Genomic DNA, 19,202 nt, shown 5'->3' with positions numbered 1-19,202 from the left:
ATAGCTAGCTAGTGCAGAAGGAAGAAAAAGAGATCTTGTAGCAGAAGTTATTATACAGAAACGAAGACACCAACTCGAGCCAAATTTGAGGCCCCTTCATTTACGACTCGATCTGTTTGGGGCATACTGCTGAATATAACAGTAGGTACTCCGTACTCGTATGCATGCAATTCTCAGAGAGAGAGAGAGAGAGAGAGAGAGAGAGAAACTAGGGTTTGGCCATATCGTGTTGTTGTCCATGGAGCTGAGTAGATGGAGCATTCACTGTGCCCTGACCAAGGAGGACACTGCTCTCGTGAAGTTGTCACCATGCCATCAATAATTGAAGAGCAATCAGTTTTTTGCTGACACGCTAGCTATGGACTTGAATATTCAACTTTGATTACTATAAGCTAGCTAGCTGCTATAACGAAACAAGGGTACTATTTGATGACTGATACGGTACCGTTTGTATGCTGCTGCCTCTTTTTTTTTGAAAGTTTGAATTGAGAATGATCAATCCCCATTAATTACATCAAATCTTCTACTTATTGCATGAAAGGGAAAATTTGGTGACGCCCCTCAAATTCCGATTGTGTTTTCGTTAATAAATGCAAGAGAACTTATTAATTGTAATATACTAGTTGTGGTACACATTACTGTTTAGTTTGATTTTTCATCATCTCATTATCACGACAACCTAAGAAAATCAATGGTTTCGATAATTTAATATGATCGAATCCACAATGGTGAAGGTGTGAAAATTAATCCCTATCTAGCCTAAAGAGTATTCACATGGTACTTAGAGAAAATTTAATAGACTCCCTATTAATATTTTAGCTATTTTAAAGAACGTGTTTATCTTTTTTGATATTTTCGGAGCTCCAACAGACTAGCCAAAGTTTAGCTATTATAACTTTTAGCTATCTTGTTAGCTAAATATAGAGAGCGAGATGACTCATATGTGACTAGCTATAATTTTATACATTCATTGTAAGATATTTTATGTGATATAAAAATATATTTAAACGATTTAATATTTATTTAAAGAATAATGTTGATGTAATGCTAGCTAAAATAGAGAGCATTGATGCAGGCGCATTTTAAAAATGGTTAGTCAAAATGATATTTTAACTAATTTGACTAAAATTTAACTAAAAAATAGTAAACATTACTAAAGATGCTCTTAAACACAGACTAATCTTAAGTTGCATGAAGCATCATGATGCAAACTTTTGGCCGGTTAATTAATTAGCTGGGTTTAATTTGTTTATCAACAATTTAACAGCTTGTTATTACATGGCTCCAGCTGCAAACTATTGCCTTCTCAAGGTGCATTATTAAGCATGCAAATGACAAGATTCTTATGCATATATGTAGCATAATTGAGGTAGAATCTTTGGGTAATTTGGTCTAAATTACTTAACTAATCCATGGTTTTAGTTGAAAATAAACTCTGGCCGGCTATACGTATGAGTTAGAATATCCCAATTCCCAAGCATGTTTCTATATATATTAATAATTTGTGTCAAAGTCTTAAGCGAGAGAGAGTGGTACCGAAGTAGGCTACTTGCTATGGAAATTTCAATTAAAATATCTCCAGGAATTTTGTTTCATTTCAATCACAATTTTCTGAAAACGAAGTCAACTTCGGATTCGACCCCGCTAGGCATATATTAGAAATTTGTCTCTATCAGGAGTTAACTTCAAATTTTTGGAACAAGTTTCTCCACACATTTTAATCAAGTTTATCATGATGTATAGTGTGAAACACAAATCGACTAGAATAGTTGCTGTCTAAGCTGGAAATCACATCAAGCTATATAGAAAAGAAGAGTCACACTGTAATGTTTGGATGAATTACGTCAATAGTTTAGTTATTTGACAAATCAATCATCAAATTCGATCGGGAAGTTAATATAATTCAACTCCGACGCTCCAGCCTTTGCTTACGGGTCTAACTTCTAACTAGTGGGTTTTTGGTCTCTATTTTAATTCAGTTGAATTTCAAAGTTTTCGAAACAACAAAACTAGCTGCTGCTCATCATTGTTCACACTTATAATCGAGAGTTGAGACCACATTTCACACAATTTTCACACACAATGACATTTGCATTACCAAACACTTCGTCATGCATATACCAATTTTGCTTTCGCAATTGACAAAAACAATTTCTTTCAATATAATTTTCCTTTTATACATTTTCTTTGCTATATATATCTGATAATGGAAATATGTTGGTAAGCTGATAATTTCCTAGTAATTAAGTACATGCATCAATATAATCTTTTCTTAAAAAAAAAAGAAAAAAGAAAAGAATAATCTGTTTTTGTTCGATGCACATGGAAATGTTTGTTCATGTTTGTTGCTTGTGGTTTGAGAATTTGACCCTCATTTGTACCTAAAAAAAACATGCATGCATGTTCTTCCAATAAGTGTCATGTAAGTGTATAGAACACTATTATACATTTCTGTTATATTTCTTTGAACGTTTGTAAATAATAAGATATCAAGTTTTGTATCCAACAATTTTTTTTATTATTAAAGGGAATCCAACATACTTAAACAACTGAGTTTGTTACAATAATAGAAACGGTAAGAATTGACGTTACTCACATAGTAGTTAGGAAGCTGCTTAAACATACTGATGTTTGTCGCATTTCTTGATTACAAGTTACAAAAACCTTGAAAGTGCAATGTGACTAATCTCCTCGCTCGCTATCCATCTACCGGGTTTTGATGTTTGTCGCTACGGTTTCTTTAGTTACGATCATGTAATCATCAAAATTGAACTAAAGTTACACTATTTCGTAATTAATTTTAAACGATGTAAATAAATTTTGAATAATGTTTTACATATACCATAAATTGTACCGCTCGGATTATAGATTCGTCATAATCAAAATGTATCAATTTATGGTACAAATCAATTTAAAGAAATTAATTACAAAAAGAAAGTCAAATTGAGAATCATAGGGAAAGTCCTGTAAAACATTTTAACACATTAAAAAAGAAGATCCCTCTCCTCTCCTGTTGGAATCTCTCTCTTAATACGCAAGTAAGTCGATCACCCTGCCATCTTCTTCACATCCCTAATTTACTATATATACAAAAACCCACCAATCTCACACAGTCATCTTCACCACATCAAACCCTCAAACTCTCTCTGAACAAATTAACCTCCACCACCACCAATGGTCATGGAGGATCCTCGGCCGCCGGCAAACCCTAGTCACTTAACTCGCCTCAACACCTACGTCGCCAAGAGCCGAGTCGGCAAGCGCTTCAAACTCACCGAGCGCAACTCCACCTTCACCACCGAGCTCCGCGCCGGCACCGCCACGTTTCTCACCATGGCCTACATCCTCGCCGTCAACGCTTCCATCCTCACCGACTCCGGCGGCACCTGTTCCGTCTCCGACTGCATACCCCTCTGCTCCAACCCCTCCTTCTCCGCCGCCAACTGCACCGGAACCGTCATCCAGCCCGACGAGTCGTGTAAATTCGACCCTGTCAACTCCGGCTACGCCGCCTGCCTTGACCGCGTAAGAAAAGACCTCATTGTCGCCACCGTCGCCTCCTCCCTCATCGGCTGCCTCATCATGGGCGCCTTCGCCAACCTCCCTCTCGCTTTGGCCCCCGGAATGGGCACCAACGCTTACTTCGCCTACACCGTCGTCGGGTTTCACGGCTCCGGCAACGTCTCATACCAGAGCGCCTTGGCAGCCGTTTTCATGGAAGGACTAATTTTCCTCCTCATCTCCGCCATCGGACTCCGCGCCCATCTCGCCAAGTTGATCCCTAAACCCGTCCGGATCAGCTCCTCCGCCGGCATCGGCCTCTTCCTCGCCTTCATCGGCCTCCAGTCCAACCAAGGCATCGGACTCATCGGCTACAGCTCCTCCACCCTCGTCACGATCGGAGCCTGTCCCACCAAGTCGCGCGCCATGCTCGCGCCCGTCGTAGCGGCCGCGAACGGCACCGTCAGCCTGCTAGCTGGCGGCACGGTCTCGGGTGACATATTCTGCACCCGAGACCGGATGGAGAGCCCCACATTCTGGCTCGGTGTGGTCGGCTTCATCATCATAGCCTATTGCCTAGTCAAAAACGTAAAGGGGGCCATGATCTACGGCATCGTGTTCGTCACGGCCGTGTCATGGTTCCGTAACACACAAGTAACGGCGTTCCCTGACTCCGACGCCGGGAACGCGGCGTTCGAGTATTTCAAGCAAGTCGTAGATGTCCACACTATCAAATCCACGGCGGGGGCCCTCAGCTTCAAGAGCTTCGGAAAAGGGTATTTCTGGGAAGCCCTAATTACGTTCCTATACGTAGACATATTGGACACGACCGGTACGCTCTACTCCATGGCACGCTTCGCCGGATTCATGGACCAAAACGGTAATTTCGAAGGTCAGTACTTTGCCTTCATGTCGGACGCCACGTCGATAGTGGTGGGGTCCTTGCTCGGCACGTCACCGGTGACGACGTTTATAGAGTCGTCGACGGGGATAAGAGAAGGAGGACGTACGGGGCTGACGGCTTTAACGGCGGCGGGGTACTTTTTCTTTGCGTTTTTCTTCACGCCGTTATTGGCTTCGATTCCGGCGTGGGCGGTGGGGCCGCCGCTGATATTGGTGGGGGTGTTGATGATGAAGTCGGTGGTGGAGATAGAGTGGGATGATATGAGGCAGGCGATACCGGCGTTTGTGACTTTGATACTGATGCCGTTGACGTATTCAATAGCCTATGGTTTGATTGGTGGGATTGGGACCTATATTGTTCTGCACCTATGGGATTGGAGCAGAGAGCTTTTAGTGAAGCTTGGAGTTTTGAAAGGTGAAGAAGGAGTTGTGGTGGTCAATGGAAATGGGGTGGTGCATGATCAGCCCAAAGATGACCAAGCTGCGAAAGAGCTTGAAGTTTAGCTTCTTCTTCTTCTTCTTCTCCTTAGTTTTTTCCTTTTTTTTTTGTCTTTTTTTTTTTGTCAGAGATTAATTTTCTAAGTTTCAATATAGGAATTGGTGACATTCATTGATGTAAATACTTACATATTGTTTAACTCTTTTCTTCTGTCGTCTTTGTGACCAAATGCACCTATTGTCTGGAACTGTATGGTTGTTTTTACTATAAACCGGTATATGACATTCTTCGTTCAGTTCAGCTTGTAACACAGTACTCAATTTCCGGTGATGACATACTTCGTGCTTAAGCCTGTGTAGTTTCTTGAATTTGTTTCCTTTGATGGGTTATTGTATAGTGGTTATCCTATTTCAGATAATGATGTGAAAGAAAGAAGCTTTCATTAATTTGTGAGTCAATGAGTTTTTTCTTTAGTCCTCAAGGCCTTATTTTCCTGAACCAAATGCTTATATATTCATTGTAATTGATTATGGTACTAACTAATACTAAAACAATGGAAAAGAAGAAGAGCATAAAGTATACATTTTTATTTGCCAAGATAAGATCAATGGCATAAAGTATAGTAAACTAAGCAAGTTATGGTGCACTGGTACTAGCTAGTATCCAGTCCATGAGGACAACAAGGATATGAAGTAAAATCAAACTTCAGATTCAGAATAACAAGTGATTCTCTCATGTCAAGATCTGGAAAAAGTTGCATAAATCTACTCCTGGAGTCCTGGTTTTGAATTGGCCCCTACGAAAACCACAACTCACAAGGTTCTTCAAGGCAGGATTTAGTGGGGAATTCTGATACCATGCAAACACCTGTCCAGTTGTGTTGTTTTCTAGTGGGGATTTAACTGATTGCACCAAAAGTACCAGAATTCTCATCTGGTTTTTTCTTTGTACATAATAATTGACATAGTCAGAAATTGATGAGCATGATTGGCTGGTTAAGCTGGTAATGGACATATGATCAATATTCTTATTGCCATCATAACCATAATTCCGCAATGGGCTTAAAGAAAGGCAAAAGGAGAAGGGGCAAAGCTGAGTAGAGAACATATTCTTGGCTGTGTTGATCTGACATGAAACATCAAACATGGTGGTGTTGCATGTGCCACTCTCTAATCCTAAAAGCCCCAATCTGGATTTGTTTTAAACTAACCCAGGACACAAATAAGCATAGGATTAGGGACACATATGCAGGTTCTCATGTGAATTGACACCAAATTTAGATTATGTTATTCAGCTAGTGTGTCACCAAATTAATGGCCTCAATTCTCCAAACCCATTATAGAATTATAATTTGTGTATTAGATTGAGAACACTGTTACCCAAGTAAGAAGAAGTAGTAAGAAGAAGAACGAAGTTATTTTTTCTGATTAATCAACAGAGTACATTGAAAACCTGATTGTGAGATCCTAAAAATATCATCTTGGAACTTAAGAGGGATCTAAACAATAGGGTATTATGATTTGTGAATGAAGGACAAGGGCATTTTGGACAAACCAGTTGTGTGGTATAAAACTTCTGGTAGGCAAATCACAGCATCTGAGAGCAAAAGAGGAAAGGAAAGAATGGCAAGTGTTGGGAACAGTTGTTTGAGCTCAGTGTTCACAGCTCCTCTTGAAAAAGATGTGTTCTTGAAGAAGATGCAGAAATCTTCATGCAATTGTTTAATGGGTTCCAACAACTCCTTCAAATTGAGCAAAGTCTATTGTGGATTGCCAGAGAGTGGGATTGAAAAGAAACCCAAAAGCAGTACAGCCTCAAATTCAACCAAAGTGGTTGAGGATTACAATACAGCTATGAAGAGGATGATGAGGAACCCATATGAATATCATCATGATCTGGGTCAGTTCTCCTTTCCATCATTATATTATTTTATTTGTTCTTCTGCCCCCATTCACATTTGGGAATTGAAAACCAATGTCTAGGTTGTTTGAATTTAGTATGAGTTTCATGTGGTGGATTTGAGATTTGTCATATGAATCGAAAAAGGTTGGATTTTTAGTGAGTGGGTAGCTTTTCTGTTGTGATTTTTACTGGAATATGGTAGACTAATTGACTTTTCATTGCAACTTTTCTCCAGAAAATGGGCCACTTTATAAAGAAACTTTGCACAGGATTTAGAGCTTGATAAAGTTTGATACTTTGGGAAGTGGGTGCCTCAGAAGCGGTACATTGCACTGTAGAAAATCGCTTTCTTGTTCCTCTTTCTCCTTTTTGGCCCAGAAAGCTGGTCTTCTTTAACAGTGGGAAAAATTATCTAGTTTGTCTGAAATGTCTTTTGATAATGTGAACTACTTAGGCAGCAGCATTGTCATTTTGGCCAAATTATTATCCTAAATAGTTTTTTCGATCAATCGTTAATGAATCAGAACCTTACGTTGCAGTTTCGTCTTTTCAAATTCTGAGTAACTAGGAGCATGGTAATAGGTGAAGAGCTAAGGAAGCTTGGGTTTTGCATTTGGAGTAAATGTTTAGAGAAAATAAGCATTGCCAATTTTATTCTGATAGTAAGGAAGAATGGTACAATGGACTTGATTCTGGTTCTTCAGCTAATTTGATTGCTACTGTTCAATGTTCAGGCATGAACTACACACTGATAACTGATAACTTGATCGTGGGCTCCCAGCCTCAGAAACCAGAAGATATAGATCACCTGAGAGAAGTAGAGAATGTGGCATACATTCTAAACTTGCAGCAGGACAAGGATGTTGAATATTGGGGAATTGACTTGCAGTCAATCATAAATAGATGTAAAGAAGTCGGAATTCGTCACATGAGGAGACCTGTAAGCAGATTCTTCCTTGCATTATTCATTTAACAGTGAAAACGTTTTGAGTATGTGGGTGAACCATTCTAGATGTTACCACTTTTGTGCATTTGCCTTTCTTTACAGGCAAAGGATTTTGATCCAGATTCCTTGCGAAATGGTCTACCGAAAGCAGTTTCATCACTGGAATGGGCCATATCTGAAGGAAAAGGAAAAGTGTACGTTCATTGCACTGCCGGACTGGGAAGGGCCCCTGCTGTGGCAATAGCTTACATGTACTGGTTCCTTGGAATGAATGTGAGTTTATCTATGTATTTTTATTTGGTTCAAGAAACTGCATCATGCCATTTTTTTTAAAAAAAAACTTTTCAGCATTCCGACAGTGTTGTAAGAAGGCCTTGGTGAAGACCATATTATTTGTGAAACTCAGATGTTCATTGCTTCTATTGTGTGGCTATGTGCAGCTCAATGCAGCATATGATGCATTGACTTCCAAGAGACCCTGTGGACCCAATAAGAGGGCAATACAAGGAGCTACTTATGATCTGGCCAAAAATGATCCATGGAAGGAGCCCTTTGAGAATCTTCCTGAATATGCATTTGAGGATATGGCAGATTGGGAAAGGAAGTTGATTCAAGACCGTGTCATTTCTCTCCGCGGAACATGAACACTTAGGTAATCAACTTTCCTTTCTCATTAAACTCCAGTCCATAATTGCAAGCTATCTATTCTAAAAATCTCAGGCTGTCTCCAGAGGTACTGTGTCTAAGATTTCGAAGAACCATGTCTTTTACTGGCCAACTATTCATGTAGTTGATCTGCCAGCATAACAACAATTTGGTATTAAACTTAATGTAAATACTGATGCTCCTAAGAACCTTCTAAACTAGTCTCATTCCAACGCATGGCTGGCTTGGAAATACTTTCTCTTCCCTAAAACTCCCAAGGTCGCTCTGAAGCTTTTACAGTTTTAGCGTAATCTTCTACTTAGGGTTTAGATCCAGACAAAACAGTTTCCTTTTTATTTCTACACTATTCATGAATCATGAATCAAGTCATGTCTTAACTTGAACTCTTGAAGCATAATGCAGTTTCTTTTCAGCTCACCTGCAATTCTCTACTTCACAGGTTTCCATGTAATTCAAACCATTGTTCATCAGTGTGGAAGAGAAATAGTGTTGGGCACAAAGCAGAGGTATGTATCTGGGGCATGCCTTTCCAGCATGCTCATCCTTTTCCCACCTACCCTGTGTGTTCAAGAAATATCTAGCTCAGGTAATGTATATGCTTAATAATGTGCCTAAAGTAAATAAATGTTGCACTGAGATTGCAATATGTTGCACTGAGATTGCATCGACAGTATTTAAGCTGTGCATGCAAATCTGATAATATATGTATAGGTATGCAGGTATGCGACCTTTTAGGTGCAATTTTATGTCAGATCCTGCAAATTAAAGTTTTAAGTTTTCGTTAACAAACGAGTGGAGTTTGCTATTAGATTGTTTAAGTTCTACAATTATTTGATGGTATGAAACACTAATACCACGGTATTATATGATCTTTGGGGAGCATAAACTATAGCGCCATCGTTTCCAAGTTTGTTATGAAAGATGTTGATAAATATATAACAGAAACTAAATGTGCTGAAATTTTATTGATTTTGAGCTCATTTACAAGTATCGGCTACTTAGTAAACAGCTACAATGCCCTGTCATCGTTTACAGACTACCACTATATGAAGGTAAAATTTGAACAGAAAAAAAGAATAGCCGCTGCAGGTATGCAAATCACATTCGACATGAACACAGACTTCATGAAAGTGTAGCTGTAAATTTTGAAGAACACACGCTGGCAATTCGAACCATGCAAATCTTGAACAAACCAGACAGATCTAATCCGCTTGACAGAGATATCATATCAAAATGGTTCAAAGAGGTTGGTCTAGCAAGCTCTTGACTCTCATTGTTGTCACGATCGTCAGACCCTGCACCAGCACCCAACAAACCCGGGTCTTCTACTTCTGTGATGGTCGTAATGGATTTAGAGCCTTTTCTGAACCAGCCAGTTTCCATTATCTCTGAAATAAGAATCCTTTTATGTGGATCTGGGTTGAGGATCCTAGACAGAAGACTCCTCACTTCATCTGAAAACCACCTCGGACATCTATAATCTGCTGCGCATATTTTTCTAAACATGATTATCATATTTGGATCACGAAATGGAACCTGACCAGCCAATAGTGTATACAAGATCACCCCACAAGACCATATATCGGCTTTGGCTCCATCGTAGCCTTTACTGGCATTACTGCCTAGGACTTCGGGAGCTATATAAGGAGGAGTGCCACAACTTGTATGTAGTAAAACATCTCTCCTCTTCGATTCAGCAAGCGCACTCAACCCAAAATCTGATACCTTCAACACTCCATTTTCATCTAGCAGCAAATTCTCGGGCTTCAAATCGCGGTGGTAAACACCTCTCTTGTGGCAGAAGTCGACGGTGGCAATCAGCTGTTGGAAGTAACTTCTTGCTTCTTCTTCATCCAGCTTTCCTTTTGCTATCTTGTGGAAAAGCTCACCGGCTTTCGCATATTCCATGACAAGGTAGATCTTGTCTTTGATGGTTATGACTTCATATAGCTGCACTATGTTTGGGTGTTTAAGCATTCTCATGATAGCTATCTCTCTTTCAACTAGTCCTTCTTTCGCAACCATATCTTTGTGCATTACTTTAATGGCCACACTCTTATTAGTTTCGAGGTTCCTTGCTCTATAAACTTTTGCAAAGGTTCCTTGACCTAAAGTTTTCCCGAGTTCGTACTTCCCCCCAATCAACACTTTCCCCCTCTTCATACCAACACGATATAGCTTCAACATTAGTACACAGATATGACCACAAACTAGTCTCTGGCAGGAAATTCGGAAATTCGACACAGCGTGATCTGGAGCACACCGGAGAAGACAGAAGATCTCTGGTTACATTGATAATTCGATACACTGTTTACAAGCCTCAGCAAGTGCTCTTATAGAGGACCATTAGGAGTGGATAACAGAAAACGGTAAGTAACCATAGCGAACAAAATCTTAACTGAAAATACTATGCTTGGCTTACAAGATAGCAAATCTAAACAAAACAGGAAAGTAGAAAGACTAAAAAAATAAAATACCGTATACTGAAACATTGGATTTATCCTAAACCTTCCCGTTCAGTACTTTGTAAGAAATCTAATTCTAACTTATAAATCCTAAATTGAATTTTGGTTTTGGGTAGTAATCTTATCCTTGAGGTAGAACCAAAGGAAAGAATATCGTAGAAGATCTAGATGTCATATTACTGGAGTCTTCAGGATGTTGGAAACCATAGGAGAATTACTTTCAAATTTTCAGGATATTTGTTTAATGGATGCATAATGCATTGCAGGGAAGAGATTTCGATTCAGATTACTTGTGAAAAGGTCTATCTAGAGTAGTTTCATCACCGGAATGGCTTATAAAATCTGTAGCTGACCATGTTATTTTAGCTATTATATGTATATGATTAATTAAGAGTAATGTGACCAAATTAACTGAATAAATATGGTATCGAGAATAAGTGCAATCAGGATTTCAGGATTATAAGCTGTGTATTGTGCAAATCTGATACAGTATTCATGAAACAATACTAGAGCCACAGTATTCCTTAACTCTCAGCTCAATGACTGATGAGCTTCTTTCTTTCCCAGCTTACTATCATAAGGGAAACATAAAAGTGCCACTGTTTGCAAATTTTGTATGGAAATGCAGGAAACCTATAATAGATAGACAATAGATATACGTAGAAATTTGCATTGATTTAAACTCAATTTATTGCTCAAATATAAGCTTTGGTCACTTAGCTAGTAATATAGACAGCTACGTTAGCATGTCACCTGTTACAGACTAGAACTTTATACGTTTAATTTGGTAGGAGTTAAAGATTAGCACCACAAAGAGATGTATGCAGTTAATTTTGTGTATATCAAACGCAGATGCTGCTATTGTTGTTACTGCGCTCACCCTGCCATGTCCAGACGACGTCTTTGAGAGCCGGCCTTATATCCTCGTCTACCATCTTCCTAAACTCAAATGTATCCCCATTAGATTTCTTCATCTCCACTAAATGAAAGGATGGAGTGAACTCAAAAATTTCGGCTTCTATGGATAATGCCCCCTTCATTAACTTCAATGATGCTCCTTCTTTCTTCGATTTCAGCTTCAGTTTCCGAGTAATATCCCTCAGCTTTGTCATGATGGATGTCGCAGATTGCGCGGATGTGAACTGCACAGCTGATCTCTTTGCATCCTTCTGCATCATCAAGCCAGAAAGATCGAATCCACTAGAGAGAGATATGATATCGAAAGCACTCAAAGTGGCGGGTGTAATAGTCTCTTGGTTCTCGCTTTTGTCACAGTCATCAGACTCCCCATCAACATCTTCCACTTCTGTTTTAATCTTGGAGCTGAGTCCTTCTTGAAACCAGCTACTTCTCATTATGTCTGAAGCAAGAAACCTTTCATTCGGATTTGTGTTGAGGATTCCAAACAAGAGCTTTCTTATGTCATCGGAAAACCACCGGGGACATCGATATTCTGATGCACATATTTTCCTAAACATGTTGTTTAGATTTGAGTCATCGAAGGGACGATAACCAGCCAATAGTTGAAACAAGATCACCCCACAAGACCATATATCAGCTTTAGCTCCATCATAGGCTCCAAGCCGGATAACTTCAGGAGCTACATAATTAGGAGTGCCACAAGTTGTATGCAGTAAAGCATGTTTCCTCTTCGATTCAGAAAACGCACTCAACCCAAAATCCGACACCTTCAGCACTCCATCTTTATCTAGCAGCAAGTTCTCGGGCTTCAAATCGCGATGGAAAACACCTCTCTTGTGGCAGAAGTCGACAGCAGTGATGAGTTGTTGGAAGAATCTCCTTGCTGCTTCCTCCTTGAGCCTCCTTTTATTTATCTTTTGAAAAAGCTCGCCGCCTTCTGCGTATTCCATGACAAGGTAGATCTTCTTTTTGGTGGCCATGACTTCATATAGCTGCACTATGTTGGGGTGTTTAAGCAGTCTCATAATAGAAATCTCTCTTTTGGTCTGATCAACGAGTCCCAATTCAAAAACCTTCTCTTTGCTGATGATCTTAATGGCTACAATCTGGTTGGTTTTGAGGCTCCTTGCGTGGTAGACCTTTGCAAAGCCCCCCTGCCCTAAGAGCTTCCCAAGTTGGTACTTCCCCAGCAACACCTCCCCCTCCTTGTCCATTCCTGAATCGTAATGGACGACAGTAAAACTAGTCTCTGGTAAGCTTTCCAGAAATTTCAACACAGCAAGATCACGTGAACACAGATTTATCAAAATCAGAGGAAGATGGATGAACTCTCTAAACTACATCAGTAACATGATCAACTGAATTTACAAAGCACGAGCAACTGCGTTTATAATGAGCAGTAGAACCAACAAAAAACGGAAAGTTACTACTATAACGAGCAAAGAATCTTCAACCAACATTAGGAAAATATACCAACTTGGCTTGGAAGACAACAAACCTAAAAGAATCTGGAAACTAACACCTCCCCAAAATATTCAAAAGATGTCCAAAAATTATGACCCGAAACTTAAAAAGAGAAAGAAATCATCCCAGATCCAAACTGAATCCAGTCAAAAATCTTCCCATCATATCTTGAACCTCCTTATACACAGACCTCAGCAAAAGCTTTCAATCTTTGTGTCGATGATCTAACCCGGGGTCCTAGTTTCAAAGGCTTTAAAGATCAAATAGCAAGTCTCAAACTCAAACACATCGTAAAACATGTTCCAAAATCTCACAGTTCATCAAAGAAAACAAAAGATAAGAACAACTTATAAACATGTTCACTTGGTTACTAATGACCTATGATCACCAACCATTAATTTCTTAGTCATTATGTGAACATTACAATAAATATTAACAACGAAAAAGTAGAAAAAGATACGGGATATGTTCCACATTTTTCTGAATATTAACACCAAAAAGATTAGAAAGCATAGCTAGCTGAACTGAACTATACGTTATCTGCATCAACAAATAATAAAAGAGCAGTTTACTTTAACAAGGAAGAAAGGACTTGAATTGGAATAAAAAAATTACTGAGAAGAGAACTCAACTAAGCAAAATTGTTAATATCTGATGTCTTTCGCAACTTCAAAGAAATGGGCAACGTTCTCCTCTGGTGTACCTACTACAATTCCATGGCCAAGATTCAAAATATGTTTCCCTCTACCAGCTTTCCTCACAGTATCATGTATTCTACTGGTGATGAATTCTTTTGAACCGAAGAGAACACCAGGATCCACATTACCTTGAACGGCTACATTTGGTCCCAGTCGCTTTCTACCTTCAGCCATGTCAACACTCCAGTCCAAGCTAACTACATCCACGCCAGTCAAAGCTAGCCTCTCAAGCAAACCCCCAGACCCACTGGCATAAAGAATTAAAGGAAGATCTGGATGAGTCCGTTTCACTTCATCCACAATTTGTTTCAAGTATGGAAGACTGAATTCCTCAAAATCCACAGGGCTGAGTTCTGTGGCCCATGAGTCAAATATCTGAACTGCTTGAGCTCCACTATCAGCTTGGTATTGAATATACTTTGTCATTGAAGTTGCAAATTTCTGAAGTAATGCATGGAGGACCTGAGGAAGGAACCACAATTCATTGGAGTGGAGTCAACAGACAAAGAAGTAAGGGAGAAGGCATTAACTAAACAAGAAAGAAGACGAGATGATTTGTGGACTAAACAAAGTATCTACTTCTAGATTTACATTCCCAGAAAGACAAAAACCTAAGTCCTAGTGAAATGTTAAGAGATGGATTTGAAACCTAAATCCTCACAAACAAAGTACCCTAGAAGCTATTAACCCATACCCGAGAGGAAGTAATATAGAGGTGCCAGATGATGAGAGCTAATTACCATCAATAAATTTAGCAATAAAGGAGGATGCTATAAACCTACATATTGGCTGTCTCACAATGCAGGTAACCATGAGTCCATGATTGAATAACAAAAGATGAAATACAATGACTAGCTGGACCAATTTTCAGACCCCAAGTCACAAAAATAAAAGAAACTCCAGAGACGTTACAGTGCAGCGATTAAGGGTTTAATGATCCAGAACAAAATAAACCCCAGCAAGTAGTCATAGAGTCACAAGAGTACAAGCTATGCTAATAAACCTCAAACGATTGCATAAAATACGATAAAAAGCAGCACCAAAATTACCTTGGGTTGAGAGAAAGCTAATCTCTTTATTTTTGAGAAGTGCTTTGATGAACCACCTTCGACCACATATGATGCTAAAGTGAAAGGAGCACCAACAAAACCTAACACCGCTGCCTTATTATCTACCTGGCAAAAGTAAAGAAACAGATCAATATACCTAAGGTTATAATCTTTGCTGAAGCAAAGAAGACATTCAAATCTTGTCTAATGTCAATAACTTTAGTGTAAATAAAGAACTATTTAGATGTAAAGTATCCATACTGATAATGTGAAACAAGTGAAGGTTGTAACTTATAAGTATGGGTTCAAGTGAAGTTTTGGGATGCTAGCATTTAGGATATATTGTCATAATATGCAGTATTAAATCTTCTGAAATACATGCTGTCCAACATAATCGTAAAATTTGTGAAAGAATGAGGTTAAACAATACAATGATCACAGCACATGTAGAGCTACTTATTCCAAATTCCATATCTATCAGCAAACTATCGACACCATAGCAAGTAGACACTGTCAGTGATCCATTCGAATAACTGGCTCTAGTGTAGAGTGACATCAAGAAAATGAGCAAAATCAAAATTGAATAAGGAGACATAGGGATAGACCTCTTCTCGCAAGATTGTCAATGCTTCCCCAACATACGGGACTGACTCTTGAGGAACAAACTCTCTCACTTCATTAACATGCTCAGCACTACTCAAAGGATTAAATATCACCGGACCCTTGCCTTTAACAATGTCAAACGGTATGTTCATCCCAGAGAGCGGAGTAAGAATGTCTGAGAACAAAATGACCTGTCACAATGAAAAAGCTCCATGAGATAATGATACAAACAACCTAACACAAGAGATAATAGGCAACATTAGCAACATCTTACTCCATCAGGCTGGAAAACCTTCCATGGCTGCAGCGAAATCTCCACTACAAGGTCCACATTCTCGGATCTTTCTCGAAAAGAAGGATGCTTCTCACAGAGCTTCATATAACTCTATCAAATCAAAACGACTGAATCAAGTTACTAGACTATCTACACAAAACAAGACCTCAGCTAAGAATCAAATAACAGAGACAATGTGATACAGTACAAGATTCATAAACCTGCCTTCATGTACCTCCCTGCTTGCCTCATGAGCCAAACTGGGGGTCTCTCCACATCTTCACCCCGAACCGCATTGAGCAAAAGGGGTTCAGCCACAGAGGTAACTTGAGGCTCCGCCACACTCCCTGAATCAAAATGTGGAAAAATCCCAATTGGGTATCTATCAAACTAGCAAAAGCAACCAACTTTGTGCTTAAAAATCCCAACTTGGCAAAACCCAGTACTTCAATTTCATGAAAAACCCAGAAATAAAGATGTGAACTTTGAACTTGTTACCTCCTAAAGCGCAGAGAATTCGAGGTTTGGGGGAGAGAGTGGATCGCCTTCTTGTAAATGAATTGGAGGAGGGAGCAGAGAAGCAAGCTATGGAGCCATAGCTGTGAATGCAGGACATGTTTGGAGACAAAGGTGAAAGCTTTAGGTAACTATGGAGAAGAAGAAGGTGTTTGCATATCAGTGTGAGTAGAAAAGGAAAGAAGGAAAAGGGAGAAGAAGAAGAAGATGAAGATTTGTCAGACGATGATAATAATAACGATAAGGGGCTCTGATTCTTGCCATGTCACACACCCCTCCAACAGTCAACGGTTAAGGAAATGAATGTGGTTATACGATGTCGTTTGATTCATTTTTAGCTCGACGGATGTTGCTTGTTAGTTAGGGCAGTTGGGGTTCGGGAACACCGGTGCGTTGGCTGGTGCAATTGCAACACCAACACCAAGAGAGAGATCAGTGTGCTAACCGCCGGTGTTCAATGATGGCCGGACCAGGCCCGAATCAGAAATTTTTAGGCCTAAGTTGAATTATCAAATTTGGGCCCTCAAAATATAATATTTATTTAATTTTATAATCTCTTTTTAAGAAACACACAAAAATTTTAACGAACTAGACTCAAAATCTAACCACAAAAAAACATTAGAAATCCTATTTATATTAAAAATCTTTTTAATACAACAAATCTCTTACTTATGCTGCTATTTTTTTCTAAAATAATAACTAATAATAGTAATATAACGTAAGCTTTTATATTCATTTTTCTCTTTTGTAATTTAATACCACCCTAATTGGATGCTCTTAATTATTTTTGGTTGTTTTTAACTAAACTAATGTGATCACACAAAGAAAAAAGAAAATTTTGGGCACTTTAAGGCTCCGGGCCCTGAGTCCATCAACTCTTAAGACTCTATTCAGATACGGGTCTGGGCCGGACCAAACTGGAACTAAAACAGTTGGTAGGTGCAGCAATTGGTATTTTGGTGGCAAATTGCAACTTTAGGCAGCGTGTACATATTCATGTAACTTCTTTGGTCTATATCTGATTTGCTCTTCTTTTCTGAAAACGAAGGTATCGAGTGCAAAGGCATTGAGTGCAAACCAAGAACCAAAAGAGTTTGAGTGGGGTACTTAATCACATGAATGCTTTCACTATAATGAATCCGTATATCAAAGATAAGGCTAATGAGATAAAGTTCAAAACCAAGAACTAAAATGAAGAAGAAATCAGCTGCTAGATGGCCTAGATTACATGGAGGGAGGACCAATGGGTCAATGAGAGTTTCATTGACATCCAACGTGTAAAGTGGTGGGGTTGTTCTCTTGTAGTGGGTCTATCTCCCTCCTCGATTAGTTGGTCCACAAGCGTAGTCTTGATCATCCACTTTAGATTGCTGAAGGTATGCCTCGGTGGTCTAGAATCGTGTCTTGGCTGTTCACCGCATGTGACTTGAGGAATGACATGGATGGTCTTGTGCATCCGCCTTCCTTCAATGAGATTGGATTATTGGTCATAGACATCAGCTTTCCTCTTCTTAAAGTGAGGTGTCTTAGAGCATTGTTGTTGTTGTTTAGCGGAGGTGGTCATATAGCCTTTGACATCCTTCAATCGATGGTGAGCTTCCTCCACTCGATGGCGAGCTTCCTCCACTCTGTTGGGGGAATTGATAGTTCGTCTTGGACTTCCTTCGGTTGATATTGAGCCTTCACACTCATTTGTTGGGTAGAACTGATAGTATAGCCTCGGGTGTTGATGGTGGGCTTCCTTCGGTCGATGTTGAGCCTTCAAACTCTTTTGTTGGGTAGAACTGATAGTCTCATCTTGGACTTCGTCCACTCGGCGTTGAGCTTACTCCATTGGATTGTGGATTTCCTACACGTGATGGTGGTGTCCTTGCTCATTTGTCGGATGATGCCGATACTCTCGTCTTGGACTTCCTTCGGTTGCTAGTGAGCATTCACACTCGACGTTGAGCTTCATCCACTTGATGAGAGAGGAACTTTCTCCATGAAGACAACTTACACAAGTGAAGAGAAGGAAGATCATCGGAGGACCAGCCTAAGGCCGGCCAAACACTCTCCGACGCCCAAGTCAATAGAGTGTTTGAATAATGAATAAAGATATTAGAAGTGTATGATGCTTTGGCATTAGGCTGATGCATCCCTGGCATGCGAGCAAAGAAAGAGATAGAGAGAGATTATGCACTTTGGCATAATCTTTGGGGGGAGAAGTGAGATAGCTTCTCTTATCACTTTGACATAGGTTTGGGAGAGAAAAGAAGAAGTAATGGAGTTGTAGAGATAGAGGGAGATTATGCACTTTGGCATCATTTTTGGGGGAGAAGGAATGATAGCCTCTCCTATGCATTTTGGCATGGCGGGGGAGAGAAGAGAATAAGAAATGGAGTTGTAGAGATAGAGGGAGATGATGCACTTTGGCATAATCTTTGGGGGAGAAGGAATGATAGCCTCTCCTATGCATTTTGGCATAGTTTTGGAAAGTGAAGGCATGGGCTTTGACCAAGTGGGTGACTGACAAGGGATGGGCCTGACAAGCATGTGCTTGATTGAGTGGGAGGTCAAGGAACGTGTCACATATCTATGGCTCCATTGTCCTTGATTCAGACTAAAGCCATACCTAATAGACATGCTTGATGTTGGAGCTTGACACGTGGAAGGTTGGTGGAGTGTCAGGATACGTGTCGCACATCAAAGATAGCTTTGACTCTCGAATCACCATTCATATGTCATGAGACCCATACTTGATGTTGGAGCATGACACATGGAAGAGTTGGTGAGTTTCTCCTTAGCACTCTAGCTGACTATTGCATGTCTAAGAGTGACCTAAGGGTCAAGGATCAGCCTTGGAGGTTGTGGCT

General features: G+C 39.8%; 5 protein-coding genes across 5 annotated transcripts; 2 read left to right on the top strand and 3 right to left on the bottom strand.

The window, feature by feature from the left end:
* Positions 1-3,149: 3,149 nt before the first annotated feature.
* Positions 3,150-4,981, top strand: LOC101300289 (adenine/guanine permease AZG1-like). The gene has a single exon (XM_004307672.1). It carries the CDS (start codon positions 3,175-3,177, stop codon positions 4,906-4,908), a length of 1,734 nt encoding a protein of 577 aa, XP_004307720.1. The 5' UTR covers positions 3,150-3,174; the 3' UTR covers positions 4,909-4,981.
* A 1,466-nt stretch (positions 4,982-6,447) lies between these two features.
* On the top strand, positions 6,448-9,315 carry LOC101299997 (phosphoglucan phosphatase LSF2, chloroplastic-like). Its single transcript, XM_004307671.1, has 5 exons — positions 6,448-6,742; positions 7,480-7,685; positions 7,794-7,964; positions 8,132-8,343; positions 8,797-9,315. The coding sequence occupies exons 1-4, from the start codon at positions 6,466-6,468 to the stop codon at positions 8,333-8,335; spliced, it is 858 nt and encodes a 285-aa protein (XP_004307719.1). The 5' UTR covers positions 6,448-6,465; the 3' UTR covers positions 8,336-8,343; positions 8,797-9,315.
* A 164-nt stretch (positions 9,316-9,479) lies between these two features.
* On the bottom strand, positions 9,480-10,544 carry LOC101310178 (CBL-interacting protein kinase 18-like). Its single transcript, XM_004308924.1, has one exon. It carries the CDS (start codon positions 10,542-10,544, stop codon positions 9,480-9,482), a length of 1,065 nt encoding a protein of 354 aa, XP_004308972.1.
* A 1,120-nt stretch (positions 10,545-11,664) lies between these two features.
* LOC101309888 (CBL-interacting protein kinase 2-like) lies at positions 11,665-12,957 on the bottom strand. The gene has a single exon (XM_004308923.1). The coding sequence runs from the start codon at positions 12,955-12,957 to the stop codon at positions 11,665-11,667; it is 1,293 nt and encodes a 430-aa protein (XP_004308971.1).
* Positions 12,958-13,579: 622 nt separating this feature from the next.
* LOC101299710 (uroporphyrinogen decarboxylase, chloroplastic-like) lies at positions 13,580-16,577 on the bottom strand. The gene is made up of 6 exons (XM_004307670.1): positions 16,330-16,577; positions 16,057-16,178; positions 15,832-15,942; positions 15,560-15,748; positions 14,955-15,080; positions 13,580-14,367 (listed from the first exon to the last, which is right to left on the bottom strand). The coding sequence occupies exons 1-6, from the start codon at positions 16,445-16,447 to the stop codon at positions 13,852-13,854; spliced, it is 1,182 nt and encodes a 393-aa protein (XP_004307718.1). The 5' UTR covers positions 16,448-16,577; the 3' UTR covers positions 13,580-13,851.
* Between the last annotated feature and the right edge of the window lie 2,625 nt (positions 16,578-19,202).

Source organism: Fragaria vesca, linkage group LG7 (assembly GCF_000184155.1).
Source record: "Fragaria vesca subsp. vesca linkage group LG7, FraVesHawaii_1.0, whole genome shotgun sequence".
In the NCBI taxonomy this organism is placed as follows: domain Eukaryota; kingdom Viridiplantae; phylum Streptophyta; class Magnoliopsida; order Rosales; family Rosaceae; genus Fragaria; species Fragaria vesca.
Note: the sequence above shows the minus strand (reverse complement) of the source record. Positions and strands in the feature narration are given on the sequence as shown.